This window comes from Hippichthys cyanospilos, chromosome 20 (genome assembly GCF_059441005.1).
Source record: "Hippichthys cyanospilos isolate Australia breed blue-spotted pipefish chromosome 20, RoL_Hcya_1.0, whole genome shotgun sequence".
Taxonomy (NCBI): domain Eukaryota; kingdom Metazoa; phylum Chordata; class Actinopteri; order Syngnathiformes; family Syngnathidae; genus Hippichthys; species Hippichthys cyanospilos.
The window spans coordinates 1,810,252-1,826,695 of NC_142388.1; the positions used below are offsets into that span (position 1 = coordinate 1,810,252).

At 41.7% G+C, this 16,444-nt stretch overlaps 2 protein-coding genes across 3 annotated transcripts in view; both read left to right on the forward strand.

Moving 5' to 3' along the window:
• Window positions 1-7: 7 nt before the first annotated feature.
• On the forward strand, window positions 8-5,345 carry LOC148406891 (sterile alpha motif domain-containing protein 12-like). The gene is made up of 4 exons (XM_088403660.1): window positions 8-143; window positions 1,867-2,012; window positions 2,645-2,785; window positions 3,539-5,345. Exons 2-4 carry the CDS (start codon window positions 1,892-1,894, stop codon window positions 3,553-3,555), a joined length of 279 nt encoding a protein of 92 aa, XP_088259786.1. The 5' UTR covers window positions 8-143; window positions 1,867-1,891; the 3' UTR covers window positions 3,556-5,345.
• Window positions 5,346-5,444: 99 nt separating this feature from the next.
• LOC148406892 (exostosin-1) overlaps window positions 5,445-16,444 on the forward strand; it is a 62,354-nt gene continuing 51,354 nt past the window's right edge. Inside the window, exons 1-4 of one of the 2 annotated variants that reach the window (XM_088403617.1) lie at window positions 5,445-7,219; window positions 7,561-8,012; window positions 8,502-8,921; window positions 9,009-9,274. In XM_088403617.1, the coding sequence (XP_088259743.1) occupies window positions 7,758-8,012; window positions 8,502-8,921; window positions 9,009-9,274 (941 nt within the window). In that variant the 5' untranslated portion in view covers window positions 5,445-7,219; window positions 7,561-7,757. Of the gene's footprint in view, window positions 7,220-7,560; window positions 8,013-8,501; window positions 9,275-16,444 lie in introns of both variants that reach the window. The other variant, XM_088403616.1, reaches the window with a different exon arrangement.

Below are 16,444 nucleotides of genomic sequence, written 5' to 3' on the forward strand. Positions count from 1 at the left end.
GATGAAGGTGCAACCAAACCAGGTGGCCTGACTTTTTCGCAGACAAGTTAAGGCAAGTGGCCGGGGCGTCGTCCTTTTGAAAGAATCACAAAACATCGACCAGACACTAAGATGAAAATTTAAATAAACGAGCTGCAAATAAGGTAATCAATAACTGAAAAGTTCAGTATGGTTTTGTTTACGTTTTTTGTTTGTCGTACGTTGTTGGGGACTGTGTCAAATGCAACTTTTTTTTTTTTTTTGGTAGTGTCCTATAAATCGTAATGTGTCTAGATACGTCATTTAAATAATAATATGCCTACTTTGATGACCATAACCTGACAGAAGGTTGTAAAATATATACGTGTGCTTAGATTTGCAGTATATCTGTCATGTGGCTGTTTGTGAAGAAAAGAAAAAGGCTGCTTTGTTTGTTTGTTTTTTAACCAATGCAAAAAAAAAGGTTACGCGTTTAGTATACACCGGAAGCAGTTGTTAAACCGAAAATAGTGAAAAAGAGTCTCGTTGTTTTTCTCGTTGTCCATTAAAGAAGGCCGTACTCTCCACAAGATGGCGCCATTGCTTGCACAATTTAAAACCTCCGGATGGTTCGTGTATCACGTCATTTTTTTCTTGGAGAAAAAAACTTTTTGGCTAAACAAAAACGCTTTTTCATACGCACAGTCGAGTCTTTTGAGTCAAATGCACATACTAACTGGTGTAAAACCTCAATTGTAATATTATATTTTTAACATTTTGTTTTCCATCTCACCCCCTCTTGTGACGTCACATCTACTTGTCCCACAGTAGGGATTTTGATTCCCTGCCTATGTTGACTAGCTTGACATGGCAAGAGAAAGATCCTGAAATCCATTTTGGCCAAAAATGTGACGTCCACATACATTAATGTAAATAACAGTTGTTATAAGAGACATGGGAACTGTGCCAGTTTTTTGCAGAAGCATAATGATTTCAAAACGAAAGAGCTGGAGTCTTCACCGCCACCTTTGACTTTTAAAGTCCTTAAATGTTTTTACCGTGTATGCCAATGAGTCCGGCGTGACTATGGCGCCTCCACTAATTAACACAGGAAATGACATTCCTACATTTCACTGAAAAGGTCACATCAACAATTTAGCTGTTTTTTTCACCCTCAGGAGGATTTGTTGTAGCAAACATGACTTTTTTCCTTCCTGGAATGTCAGCGGATTTCACTCTGTTTGTCTTAAGGTTGTCCCACGTCGGCCGATTTTGCATATGTACCTGAGGCTAACAAAATGAAACCTCATGTGGGGACACTGAAAACCATCAATTACTGTATGTTACGAAATATTTGCTTCTCGGGTGCTGATTTCAAATTATAGCCGGAAGCTAGGTCATTTAGCATAACTTGGGCTAATCCTGTAAAATCAATCTCATTCCTGCAAATTTTTGAGGTTTGATGATGATCGTCCTGGGGACTGACCCAGCACAGGAAAGGATTTCAGGGGACCTTTACACTCTTGTGTAACATAGTCAAAATCAATTTGATTCCTGGCGTGCGAGAGTGCTGACAAGGAGCGTGTACTGTACTCGTATCTTTATTTTTTCCTGACCTCTCACCTCAGCTTGCTCAAATTGCTTGAGTCGGATGGCCTACAAAATCAATACTGCTCTTGCTGTGACACGTGGTAATAATAATACCCGGGAAATGTTTAAAATGACTGCTGGAGTCGGCGACACCGATCCGATCCAATGAGACCTGCAAAATCAAAATAACTTATTAAAGAATAGAAGACTTCTGAGTAATTTACATTCATATCGTTTAAGCTCTGCCACAAGGAGCGTCCCCCTATTTTTCCTGTTTTTATTTTTAAAGCTTCCGTGATGATGTTTGCTATCTTGTAGCTCCTCTGTTGCTGTAGTCGTGGTGATGGAAGCGTCCAAGCGGGTGTCGTCGTGGTCGGTGCAAGATGTGCTGGAATGGATTGAAAAGTGCTATCCCAGCCTAGTGGGCGTGCTCCAGAAGGCTGTGATGAAACACGCCATTTCAGGTGAGTACCCTCGACGCTCCCCAAAATGTTTATAATTGGCAATAACAGTGGTTCGCAACCTTTTTCAGTGTTTGAACCCCTGTGATTTTTCTATCTTTTTTTTTTTTTTTCAGCCAAGTGTTCCCTACCCAGCGCAAAACATTTTGGGATGGGTGCGGGGTGCTGTGCCATCCCTGTCTGATTTAATTAACTTTGTAGTGGTGTATTTTACGCAGCAACTTCAGAAGAATAAATGGTGTAACAGCTATTTTATTTCTGGCTTATCCACTGGAAAATTGTGCCACTAATGTCAATGCAGATCCGTATAAAACCCAAGAAAAAAAACCCAAAGTTGCAAAGGAGTCAGTCCAACACAATTTAATGACAAGTTGCGTAATGTTACAATTTATTTAATTTAAAATGTACTCTTAAAAAGCATTACATCAAATGTACCCTATTAAACAGAATAAACCCCAATATACAACCCTCAAAAATACCAGAACTACTTTCCTGATGTTTGTCTTGTTTTTTTGATTGTGATTTATGCACTGTAAAGATGACTTTGTTACCCTAATGTTGATAAAATGGCTATAGGTTCTAATTTTGGAAGGGGTTTGAGTGTCTGATATTGTAATAATCATTGTGCGGTGTAGGCCGGGCGCTGCTGAGGCTTCGGGAGCACCACCTGCACCTCCTCGGCGTGGACTCGGAGGATCAACAGCAGGCCATGTTGCAGGACCTCCTCCTCCTCAGAGTGCAGGAGGAAGTGGGAGAACTGGGGGACATCTGCTCAGGTGAGCTCAGTACGCAAAGAAAGATAATGCACCTGTAAACCTTTTTTTTTTGTGTGTGTCTTGACTTTCCCCTCAAATTGTGAGATTTTTGTAAACACTCTGCTCCCCAAACATGACAACATGACCTAACATCAGTCCCCATACAATTGTCTCAATTATTCCACTTCCACAAAAATGGGGAAAAACACACATTTTGTGTTTTATTTTCCCTTGTAAAACAGAGCGGCTGTTCTGAAAAAAACAGGAGAAAACATTAAAAAAACATTATCCAGAGTTAGATCTGTTATTAAAGATTTCAGGTGTTGAATGCCCTCCCCCCCGAAAATCTGTTTATTATTTAAACACTTTATATTACAGGCCTTAGTTATAGTGTATGTTTTTAAAAAAAAAAAACTTCTCCAAAGATGAAAATGCAATAAAATTGAGTTTATGAATTATTGAGCTACCCAAGGTTCTACCATAATCATCTCAATTATTCCACTTGGATTTTTGGGGGTGAAAATAATACGTATTTTGTGTTGAAAAAGGAAAAAAATATTGTTTGGGAGGGGAGAAAATCAGCATAAAAACATCAAAACTATTTTGCAAATGTCGCCTAGCCCTAAAGTTAGGCCGGACGTTATTGAAAAGTTCTGATGTTTAAAGTAAAAAAATATATATTTATGGTCTTTAAGGGTTTACATTTTCATCAAATATTAATGTGCCTCAAGGGTTACAAACACAAGTTCTTATTTCCTGTTCTCTGTTTTGCAGAATGTTTCCCGGCTTGAGAGACGTTCATTTTTAATTCCGGTTCCCGCCCATTCCATCCATTTTGTTCTCCCCTCCAGTCATCCATCCGTCGGCTGGCAAGGTAGGGATGATGGACATCTTAGCTGCAAAAGAAGAATCGATGACGAGGGGGAAAGTGATTTCCTGTGTGAAACGTGAGCCCAGGAGATGTTATCAAAATTCCTGGTCTTATTACTCTTTTGTTGTCGTGCGCTGAATTCGGACAACCGAGTGGCCCCAAAGATTTACGCAGTCATATTTTTATAAACTGAGGACATGGGTATAGATTAAATAAGTGGACTTGACATGGGACAAAATGGCCTTTCTTTCTTCCGTTTTGGCACCTTAATGTCACGTCAAAGGCATCAGCGGAGGTTTGAAGGAGGGCGAATGAGACTAACGAAAAGTCCCAGTGCAGGGATTCTGATCCATCAGTGTTTGGACCGCGTCGATCATCCGTCAATTAGCGCTAATTGGACGAGGGGCTTACACGGCATTTAGCGGACCTTCCAATCCATTCATAGATCATGTCGTGTGTAGGCAGGCCACGCATGTTCCCTAAAATTTCCATTGAATTTCCAAATAGGACCTCATGGATATATGACATGAGAAGTTTCTCCATGCAAAGTTGTAAAGGTATCGTTTTAGTGAAGCAACTGTACAAGAAGATGAAGCGAGGAAGGCAATTATGCTCAATTTTATCTCCATTTGGGCTTTCTGGGCCAGAAGCAATGATGCTCATTTGTATCAGAGATTCATTTCTTACTCGGACGTAGCAAGCGTTTGCAGATTTATTGTGCTGCCGCTGGTCCGATCAATAATAACAGCCCTTTTTTACCCCCTCATTGGAATTCAAATAGCACCACCGTGAATTACGAAGAAACTAGCGGATGACAGTAATGTATTTTAAGTCTTGTTCTTTACCGCACGTAACTATCCTATATGCGCATGCTATAGCTGTGAGAAAGTAGCTTAAAAAAAGAATTTCTGGCAAAAACTGGCTATGCCCTCCCTGCATGTGGAATCTCATGTTGCAATTATCTGAAAACTGTTCAAGGAAGCTGCAGACAGAGGTGTAACATCACTAAAAGTGGCAAGTACTCGTTTCCTACTTTTGACCAATATTTGTCATTTATTTATTACTGGCTGTGTCCAACACAAGACAAAAATCTTTCATAATCCTCACATTAAAAGTGCTCAGGAAGACTGAACAGGTCTATAATAACACCAACAAGAAAATTCAGGAATTTCTAGCAAGTGTTGGGACTGTCCTACATTTGACAACAATCTCATCGCCTTCGACTGAAAGCTGTTTTTGCTGGAGGCAGCAAAAAGTGGTAGCACAGCGTTAAAACGGATCGAAATGATTTTTATGACAAGTACTGACTGTTCCCATCAAGTGACAACAATTTCCAATATGCTTCAGTTTAAGTGTATTTTAAGTTCTGCCTGTATTCATGTGACAAACATCTCCCCTATGCCTTATTTATCAAGTGCCATACACATTACAGCGATCTCTTATATATATATATATATATATATATATATATATATATATATATATATATATGAAATATGGCAAGTTATTGATGTGCCTCCACAAGGCTAAAATCTCCCATATTTTTCATGTTGAGTACTCAGGGAGTGGAGCGAGATCTCCAGTGACATTAAAAATGATCATCACAGACTTATAGCAAGTACTGAGAATGTCCTACAAGTGACAACAATCGGCCCTATATTTTTATGAAAACTACTTAAGAAGACAGAAGTGAAATGTCTGGTATGTGCTACACAGGACAAGTAAATACCTGCCCCCCCCCCCCCCCCCCCCCCCCCCCTCAAGGTGACAAATACACTTCTCAAAATAAAAATGAAGAAAATCAAGTGTGAGCACAGGTGTCTACGTTGATGAATCTGATGACGTGTGAGGCGTCAACTTGCGGCCCATCGTGCATCACTCTCTCTGCGCTAATTCCTGCCTCCTTGGAAATGCATGAGGCGTCATTCACGTGGATAAATATGGCATGAATATTTCAACACGGTTAGTTGGAAAGCGCAGCTGAGACTATAAATCAAAAATGCATGCGTGTGCCTGCGGTGTGTGCGTGCATGCGCGCATTCCCCCGCTATTAAAACATTAACGCTGACAGAACGACAGGCGGCGGCGTCCAAGGGGGACTTTTGGATAATTGAAATGGCCCCTTTCAAAAAAAACACTTTTTTTTTCTCCTCCAAACCTCATTCTCCCATGCAATATTTTTTTTTTTTTTTTTTAATGACCGGACCCTGGGCAAGTTTGTAATTCCAAATCAAAGGAAGAAACCTGTTGATTGATCTGAACTAATTGGATTGAGAGCATGAATTCCATATCACAACAATCTCCCATATTCATGCCTGACCAGCACTTTGTGACACCAATCTCCCATTTTTCACATGGAAAATTTCAGTGAGATAACAATGAGTGAGTGCATAACAAGAAGCTCCAGGGATCTGAAGAAAAAAAAAAAGATATTTTCATCTCATTCACTTAAAAGCTGAAAAAAATTCTGGCAAGTACTGGCTGTCTTACACATGACAACAATATGCCTTAATCCGATAAAAAGTCCCCCAGGATGTGTCCCATAAGTGACAACAATCGCCCTACTCTCTAATCACTTCACCATAGCATGTCTGTGGACAGAAATCGACCTAAGGTGAACTTTTTCATTGCATTTTGAATGTATCAAATGAACAAAACGGTGCAAAACTTCACCGCAAGAGGGCGACAATTAACTGGCGAACTGTCTCATTCGTTTCAATCGCAACTAAAGTGTAAACTGCTGACAGTAGTCCAAAGTTTAATCAGAGCTCAATGTCTTCAAAAATAAAGGTTGATGCAAAATCTCTTTCCAAAGCCTCACCTGCAGAAAATTTGAGAACATGTCCTAATTTAGCACGTGACAAATGGACATCCGCTCCTGCATGCATTGATTTTATGAAAGTAAAGCGACGCTAAGCCTTAAATTCGCACATTTCGTAACAGGGCTTGCAACGGAGGAGCGTGTTGTATTTTAAGAAAAGTTCCACACAAAATGATGCTAATCTTCACAAGCATCGCACCTCCTCTCTCCTTGCTCACGTGCTGAGGGGCGGGTGTGTGTGCGAGTGAGTGTGTGTTCTGCTCTGATCCAAAAGAGCACTCGCATTCAGGCGCGCATGTGCGCGCGTCCACTTTCCTCGAGGCAATTCTCACCGCCTGTCAATCAAGGCGAGACCGTCCACCGGATCTCGTAACTGGATACTCCGATGTAGTGGCAAGAGGGCGATGTAGTGCCCCAAAACTGACAAATTAGGATTTTTGCTTTGGGATGGACGCGTGTAAGCGGATGCGGGAGGAGGAGGAGGCGGTACCGGTACCGGCGGTGTGGACGCGCACCCCGGCTCGTCTTATTGTCCTCCACGGATGAGAAGGAAAAAGTTTCGCTGTCGGATGGAGGAGCGGCGGCGCTTCGTGGTCACCCTCTGACGCCGGCCGCGCGTATAAGCGTGCGCGTGCTCGTTAATTACAGCTACGTTGGCTGCACGCGTGCGTGCACGGAAGCGGAGGAATGCGCGCGCCGGCTGCGAGGTCGACAGCAGCAGCATCCAGCTTTGCCGCCACCACAGGTGTTCCCTAGTAAACAGGTAGGCGCTAAAAATGTACTCGTGTGACGTCACTGCCGCTAAATATAACTTTTGCGTTAGTTAGAATAATCTTGGAGGATGTTAAACTAAGAACAAAAAGTGCGTTAAACTCGGCGAGCAGTAAAAGTAACATTTTTGCATTATCACAAAGATCTAACCCAGCTAAATTGTTCTCTCTGTTGTTGCTAATATTTCAATAGAATTACAGCCAAATCAGTAACTGCGCTTGTATTTATGTAAAATCTATCTGAATGTCCAAATATTTGAATCAGCAGTCAATTGAAACAACTTTCTTGTTGCATTGTTTCATGGAGTTTTTTTTTGTTTTTATGTCTCTTTAGTGACTTCACGTCCCTAAATGCCATGGTGTGGCAAACTTCTAGAAGGTCCACCTGACTTAAGCCAACCCCCCTCGCCTCCCTTTTCTCATCATCCCCTCTCCCCGGCCTGACGCTTCTGTCCTCCTCCGCAGCCCTCTTGCTCCCATCCTCCGTCCTCCTCCCGATCCCCCCCTCCTTTCGCTCCCCCCGCAGCACACATGCAGGCCAAGAAGGGGTACCTGCTCGTGTCTGTGGGGGTCGCTCTTCTCTTCCTGGTCTATATGTGGGCTCTGCAAATCGCTGACTTTGAGCAGCAACAGCGGTGGTACCAACACCACCGGTTGCCCCAGTACCCCGAATACTACCAGCACCAGTCATACAGCCAGAGTCACGAAACGGGGCGGACTCGACCCAGACACTGGAACGAGGTCAACCGTTTGCTGGGGCCCTACCTGGAGGGAGGAGAGCAGGAGGTACACTAAATACAGATTCTTTTTTTTTTTTTTTTTTTTTTTTTTTGCAACTGTCACAATAACAGAAAGGCATGGCCATGTGTATGCTTGGAAATATCTTGGTCAATTCATGGATCGAACACGGTTTGGGATCTTGCAGTTCGGTTCCTTGTATGAAAACAGCACATTTTGCAAAACGTAGCGAATCGTTGAACAGGTGGACTTGTGCGTTCAAATGTTTACAATAGGCCAAAGTAAGCACACAATCATATATTCTTTATCCTCTGCGAAGAACATTAATGCTGTCGGCGGCTTCCAGGACAGACGGCCTCGAAGTCGAGTGGGATTCATAATTAACACTCAAATCAACTGTGGTATACATTACCCATCTCTTGTGTCGCCGAGGCAACATAATGTCATTAAATGCCCTAGGAGTTATTTATGTTTTGAACATTTCCATCCGGATATTCGAAATGCATCCTGAAAGCTGTTTTCCCGTGTGGTTTTCAGGAGGACCGTCCCCAGGTGCACCACCAACACAGCTCGCCCAGAGAGCGCCGTTCGGTCCGCGACAACCTCTACAAGAACAAACGCTGCCGCATGGAAACTTGCTTCGATTTCTCCCGCTGCCAGCCGCACTTCGGCGTCTACATCTACCCGCCGCAGAAGGGCGACGAGATCTCCGCCGCCTACCGCAAGATCCTTTCCGCCGTCCAGGAGTCTCGCTTCCACACCACGGACCCCCTGAAGGCCTGCTTGTTCATTTTGGCCGTGGACACACTGGACAGGGACCGTCTTTCGGCCCATTATGTTCAGAACGCCAGGATGCGTATCCAGAGTTTGCCCACGTGGAACGACGGTAGGAACCACCTGATTTTTAACCTCTACTCCGGGACTTGGCCGGACTACTCCGAGGATCTGGGCTTTGAGGTGGGCCAGGCCATGTTGGCAAAAGCCAGTGCCGACGTGGCCAATTTCAGACCCAACTTTGATATTTCCATCCCCTTGTTCTCCAAGGACCACCCGCTCAAAGCAGGGTTCATGGCGGCCATCAGTGGCGTGCCGGGTCGTGACGTGTCAGCCGCCTCCTCATCCTCCAGGCCCTACCTGCTGGTCTTCAAAGGGAAGCGCTACTTGACGGGAATCGGCTCAGAGACCAGGAACGCTTTGTATCACATCCATAACGGGGACGACGTTGTCCTCCTGACCACCTGCAAGCACGGCAAAGACTGGGAGAAGCACAAAGACTCCCGCTGCGATCATGACAACCAAGAATACTCAAAGTAAGAACAATTCACTCTCTCTCTAACAGACACGCACCAAATTAGTCAGTCTAACAAGCGATAAGCAACAACTTGCCTTATGTTCCAATTAGTTTGCTCTTACTTTGAAAAGAAAAACGCACTGATCCTGTCACGGCATTAAAAAGCATATTTCTCCCCTAAGTGCCGTCACGTAAGCCGGCAGTGCTCATATCCCCCGTTTGTGTACTGCTGACTAAGTTCATTCAGTGTAAAACTAGGTCATGAGTTTCCGAGGTCCACATTCAAAAGTTCTTCAGTCGTTTGGGCTGTGACGTCTTTTTACTAGTTTGGCGGGTGAGTTATTTCGGTCGCGGCATGTCATTTTCTGCAGGAAAGGACTGTTAGGACGTCATTTGGGTTCTCTCACGGCCGAGTGCCTCCTGACTTGTTTGTTTGGGCCGCGGCCTAATGTGTCTTCCTTTTTTTCTTGGGAGGTGGACAAGTTCGCTGGCGAACGAGTGCGACAGGAGCTGTTTTGAAAAATTTAAAGCGACTGCTGATTGCACTCAAACAAAAGTAGCATGGTCTACAAGTTTTGATGTTGCGCGAGCATCGTCTGCTCTATATTTTGCATAAGTTAAGCTAGTATGAGAGTGGGCTACAACGTGTGCTTTTCACTTTGTCATTTTTGAAGTTTATTCGCTTTTGGAATACTTATGTTTGATTGTTGAGAAATTATGGATACGTGGTCGTATACCGACGTTTCAGTTTAAACCCCCAAAGTTTTTTTTTCACATCTGGTCATTTTTCACAATTTTCATTCAGGTCAGCATAAAGGTGAAGATTTGCCAAAATTACAACACACAAGTGAATGGGTGCATTTGGAGTCTTAATGACAGAAAAACAAATGACTATATTTTTCGTCGCGCTTCATCAAATGAGTTTTACAGAAATTAATAGAGTGACGTGAACTGTGAGAGGCTGCTAATCAATAGCAGGCGCGAATGAACACAGCGCTCTTAAGAGGCTCCTTCGCTAAAAGTAATTAGCACATTCTCTCTCGCGGCCTGATAGCTTTTTATTATGAAAGTGGATCCCAATTTCACACTCGGTGGCTTTTAGTGTTTTCTATTTTTTGGTGTTGTTGATGTATTTATATTATTCATGTTTGTGCTTTGGAATCAAAGAAACAGTCAAGTCAGCCCTTTATGGGAATTAAGACCTCAAGTCACAACAGTGGGGTTAGATTGGAATCTAAGTCAGAGATGGCGGACCTTAAATTATTTTCTTGACTCATAGAAAAGAAAGATTGAGTGTTTCTTCCATGCCTTGTACAGATACGCTGTGGAAAAAAATACTGGTGCTCGCCCATGTGAACAGCTTTGCATCAATTTAATTCAGTTCAATAGAAACGTTGAGGTTTTTTTTTTTAATGTGATATTGTTCTTTAACAGATGATTTTCCTTTTGGGAAAAAAAAATGATTCAAAATGCATGTAAACACATTATAAAATTCACAGCAATTCAGAGTAAAACGAGCTGTAAAACTTAATGGCTCTGCTGGTTCTAATATAGTACAAGCCATTAGTTTGAAAATGTTTTTATTTGTCTTTCCTACATTGTAAAATAATAAAGTCATCCAGACTATGCAGCAACATGTAAGGAATCATTTACAAAAGTTAAAAATAGAATTCAAACCAAAAATTGTATATTCTTGTATTTTCTTTCTAATTCTAATTTTCTTCCTCAAAAGATGATCAATTCACAGCTGTGCATTTTCAAGAATTAGCAACGTGAGTTTCCTGTAATTTGAAGGTGTTTCCAAACTTTTGACTGGTACTACACAGAAAGTATTATCAACCTCCAGCTATCGTTATTATTTCCGGCATTTAACTAATGCACTGCCAGCCCAGTTAAAATTGATCTTTGACTTGTGTATCTGTCAATGGCCGTGTACGAGTCAAAAAAAAAAATATTGTGTGGAGGAAGATGGCTTGAAGGTGAATATGAAAACACACACACGCACGCACACATATATACACACACACACACACACGATCGATGCACGATGGAGATGGAAAAAGTGTCAAAAGGTAATAAAAGCAAATGTTAACGACGGTCATGTGGTCAGCGTGATGCTGCATCCATTTCCCTCTTTCTGCGTTTTCATCTTCATCCTTCCTCCTCCTCCTCATCCTCCCTCTCGTCCTCCGCTTTGTTCCCTTATCTGCCGTCATGCTCGTCCTCGCCTGCCAAGCCGAGGCAAAGCGTGGAAAAAGCTTTCGCCGCTGTCTAAGTGCATCTTTTGATGCGAGTGGCGATGAAGAGCACCACCAGGGATAATAACGCGGTGCCACTTTCCCGCCGGAGAGAGAGAAGACCAGACACTTTTTAAAACAACTTTGATACGCGTGACAATTTTGCCAGCATAATGAAACATACGGGATGCGGGAGGGAATGTCGGGCGGGTGGGACGGGAGAATTAAGGTCAACCGGGGGAAGTCACGACTGGATTGCGGATGCAGCGGTGTGCTCCAGGGTTGCGTTTTTGAGCCCTTTCGGTTTCGCTTTAAGCGCGCTTCCACACGCGGCGTACGTTCGTCTGAGTTTATGTCACTTTTAGTTTGGTTTGATGTTTGTAAACGACACTGAAGTGCGCTTGCTTGGATGTTTGATGCGTGTTGCACATAGGGATGGAAAAGATGGGGTTCCATTTTTATTATGAAAAAAAATCTTAACTACAGTTTGAATAACGTACTGATAAGAGCAATCTATTGTCTTTGAAATTCCTCCAGATAGTCTGTTTTAACTCATTCAACCCCGGACGTAGTTTAATGTGTGCTTTAAGCGTCAAAACACGAAATTCCAGTTCGTTTTGTTTTTCAGATTTTTTTTGGGTGTTTTGCTTAGGAGTGTCTCAAATTGGGGTTGTACTAAATTAATGACCTCATAAAATAATCATTAGTTAAGTAATGAATAATAGATTACTCCTGATGATGAAGTACTTAAGTATTCAAATACTTTTAGTGTTTTAGGTAACAAAGTAATCTAACTTCAGTACTTTAGTAAGATGATTGATTACTTGATCCATTTGGTACCACCCATTTTTAGTCTCTCTTTAGCCAAAAACTTGAAGAAAATATTTAAAAAAAAATCTTACCAAGTACCAAGGATTGAATGTCTTGAAGTCGTAATAAAAATGTAAAAATAGTTGTTTTGGGGATTGATGCAGATTATTTTAAGTCATCTTTAAGTATCTTAAGTGATCGGCTCCTTTAGCAAGCTAGCACCTCAATGTTAAAGATTACGTTAGCACGTGAGATCTTTATGTAATAAAGTACTAAATTACTATAGAACTTAATTACTGCAAGTAATCAAATTAATTTATTACTTAATAACATGAAGTAGCCTACTTTAGAACTTCATTTGTTTAGTACAAGCCATTTTGAGAACATTTGAAAAATGAATAAATTGGCGCGCACTCTTAAAAGAGCATAAAAATATGTAAATATTAAATGAGTGACGTTGTTAACATGAACAAAAATCACACCAGTCTGGCGTGTTGATGTCAAGGAAAGAGATATGATTTAGAGTCAAAAGAAACAAATCCTGACAAACGCAATTTCCTTTCATTTCCTTGTAATTAGGAGGATTGAAGCACTTACAGTATGTGAAGATTTTGGCAATTTCCTCCTTTGGGGCAACTTAGAGCTTCTTCCCGTCTGCCATGCAGCCGAGGGATTTCTCCGGGTGGCGTGAGTTGTCAATATACTGAAGGCTTTGTGCCAAGGATGGCGAGTGAGTAAAAACAGCCGTATCGATCCGGCGTCGCGGCGGCCAATCAGCAGATGAATGGAGGTTAATGCTCCCCTCTTGGCACATGAAAGCCAAACATAGATCGCTATTCATTCTCCGTGACCAGCTACTAGTCTTGATGGCAGAGGGGAAAAAAAAACAAAAAACTTGATCATGGCGACAAACCGAGACGTTATTTCAATATTTCATTCGCTATCTCAGAATGATGCCCGCTTCACCGCAGGAATGAACACAAAGGCAAATCATCACAATAGTCCCTTTGACCCTTTTGTGTTGCGTTCTATATCAAGTGTTCTCCTGGGGGCCACAAATTAGTTTGTCATTGAATTTCCTATTTAAATTTCCTGTAACGCGTAAAAAAAAAAAAAAATTCTTCTGAATTTCACTCAACACAGAGAAGTGTTGTTAGCAACCATGCTAGTGCCAACTTTGTTATGGGCTTCAATATCATGAAAAAGTCATCTTTGCCATCTTTGTGACCCCGTGCGCCGACCAATAGCGGACCGGCATCTTCGGGAGTCGAGACTGCAGACCAGCATTGTAGTGACGAGTTGCAGCGGAGGCAGTTTGACGGCAACAGAAAATAAGAGCAATTACCTAAAAACGCCTCAAGAGGGAGGCAAAACAACAAACACAACCAACCCCACAGGTCATAACAGTTGTTGATGTTAATCGTGAAGCAGGATACGTAAAGTAAGCCAGGGACGCCGCTGTATTCCTTTGGAATCTTAAGTGCATATGTAAATATGTAAAAATACAAATCCGGGCATTTTCAGCTTAAAAGCGAAGCATTGATTCCACCGGGTGAAAAAATGTCAGTATGGAGCCACGGTAGTTGTTCATTGTCGATGTGGAGTTACAACAACCCAGAGAAATGAAAACAACCTAGGAGAAACTTAATTCCATCCGGGAGAACAAGGTATGCGTCCTCGCCATTTTTCTCGGGTGTGACGGGCCTTCGCACTCAATTCTCCGCTACCTGCCGCAGCCTAAATTCCACTCAATCACAACCTTTTTCCGTCCATCCGTCACATTGCCGCCTCTCTGCCCTCATCTCCTTTGTCATCTACCATCTACCTCCTGCTTTTTTGTTTTTGCTCTCTTGCTCTTCACGCCAGCCAGTTGAGCTGAAGTAAAGGTGCACCGCCATCCATTCGCGCCTAGTGAGACGGAATTACAGAGTTGCGAAAAGAGAGGCAACGTGGCGAGATGGAGCACAGCAGGAGGGGAGAAAAAACTCTTGTTTGTCCAGGAAACTTTGTGCTACACCTCCACCATGGCCAAAAAATACTAAATTTGTCGAATTTCGTTACTCACTCATTTGAACTTTGTTAGTAACAATCATGTTTTATTGACCGCGTAATGAAAAAAGGGCCTTTTGTCGCAACGCCAACACGAAGAAATATGGAACCTAAAATGGCTTTCAACTAAAATGGCGAGCAAATTTAACCTCTCCACAAAATGAAACCATTAGGGATATGTTTAAGATATGGCCTCAATATTAAAACGGTATTTCATTTCATTTTTTTTCTGACATTTTTGTGTACCGTATTTTTCGCACTATAAGGCGCACCTTAAAACCTTCAATTTTCACAAAAGCTGATTGTGCGCCTTATAATCCAGTGCACTTTATACAGTTCATAAAACTTTTCATTTTGGGGGGTTGAAAAAATAAAATAACTTAATTAGCATGTAAATTCTTCGATTTTTACCTCTGCATGTCATTTTCAAAAGTATTTTTTTCACATATAACTGGTACATTTTTATAACACCCTGTTTGAAATTTTTATATGTAATACATGCTCCAATTTTGAAGCAATTTAAATGGGGATAAGGCACAAAAAAATGCAAGTTTTTGTTAAAAAAAAAAGCTTGAATTTTATGAAATCTAGAAATTGTTTATAAATCAACAAAATAATATATTTTAAGGTTTTTGGTTGCAATTCAATCAAAACACTTGTTTAAAATTTAATCGAATCATTATTCTAGTCTTTTAATCTTCATTTGTCTTGGTATGGATCTAAACAGTGTTTTAGTGTAAGCAAGGTTTTTTTTTTCCAATCTTCAGATGGCACTTTGCACAATTTTTTTTTTAAATCTTAATATTTTATAGTCGAGTCATAAAGTTTGACTTATCTGATTGTTTTGTTGCCATTCCCTTTAGTGCAGCTCCATCGGTTGGATGCATAACGCGACCTCGGCCACCACTGTAGCTTCTATTCTATGCTCCTTATAATCTGGTGTACTTCATGGTGCGGAAAATACCGTATTTTTCTTATTACCTCACTTGCTCAAGCTAAGGATTTCAAGTCATAATTGAAAATCATCTTCCGCAGTCAAGGTAAAACATTTTTTTGTTTTTTTTACATTTAGAACTAAAATGCCGGGCGGTGTTAGACTTGTGTGGCGGAATAAAAGTGCACCAGCAGGGATTTACAGCTCATTGGCTCTCATTATGAAAATGTGATATTGCGCCGGAAAGCCTCCGGCTGTTCTGCGGTGGATTAGAGAGGTGGCACCGAGCGCAGCTGGCAGACGCAGCCGAGCAACCACCCAACCGACCCCGTACACCCACCATTCCTCATTTATGTTGTCTTATCGTATAAAAGAAAAAAAAACAAAAACAATACACATTTTAATTGTTACCGTCTCTGTCTCTATGATCATAAAGGGACGCAGGAAAAAAATTAAGAAGAGGCTATTTGCATAGGCGTAGTGACCAAACCTTTTAATATCTTATTATAACTTGGACTTTTAGTGTTTCATTCGTTTGTTTTTGTTTTTTTCCATTGGGAATATACGACCCGAAAGTATGTTATCACCCGGAGACCCCTCGCCTCTTCCTACCCCCTAATCTCTGTGATGTGCCGTTGGCAATGGCGGCGTGAAAACTCTCACACAAACACAACAGCCTGAGGGTTAGTAAGGAAGTTGAAAACAGTGCCGGGAACTTTGAACTCTTTCTTAGTGTCGGAGTCCTCTGTCTGGTCTTGTTGTAAATACGCAGCAGTCTTATGTTGTGTTGATGTACATTATATTGCTTGTAACGTTTGTTGGAAGGCAAAAAAAAAAAAAAATTGTCGTTCTCTCAACGTGGTTTCTCCAAAGGTCGCTTTATATTGTTTTTAATCAACTACAACGAGCTCAAAGTACCATCAGTATAAATGGTTGCTCAAATGGCGCCAAACTAATCACAATTTGTTTTGCTTAATTCACTTTTTAAGTCAGGCAATTGCTCCCCGGGTTGCCTTCCAATGTCTGATTTTGGTGCTGGACTCTTTGCTTTATGTCTCGGAACACAGATGGTGCACTTTTGGCTTTGTGGTTTCGTTTAACCCCAAATTCTGCTGTCAGCATATCGGAGGGATGGACACGCACGGAGGGATTCTCAAGC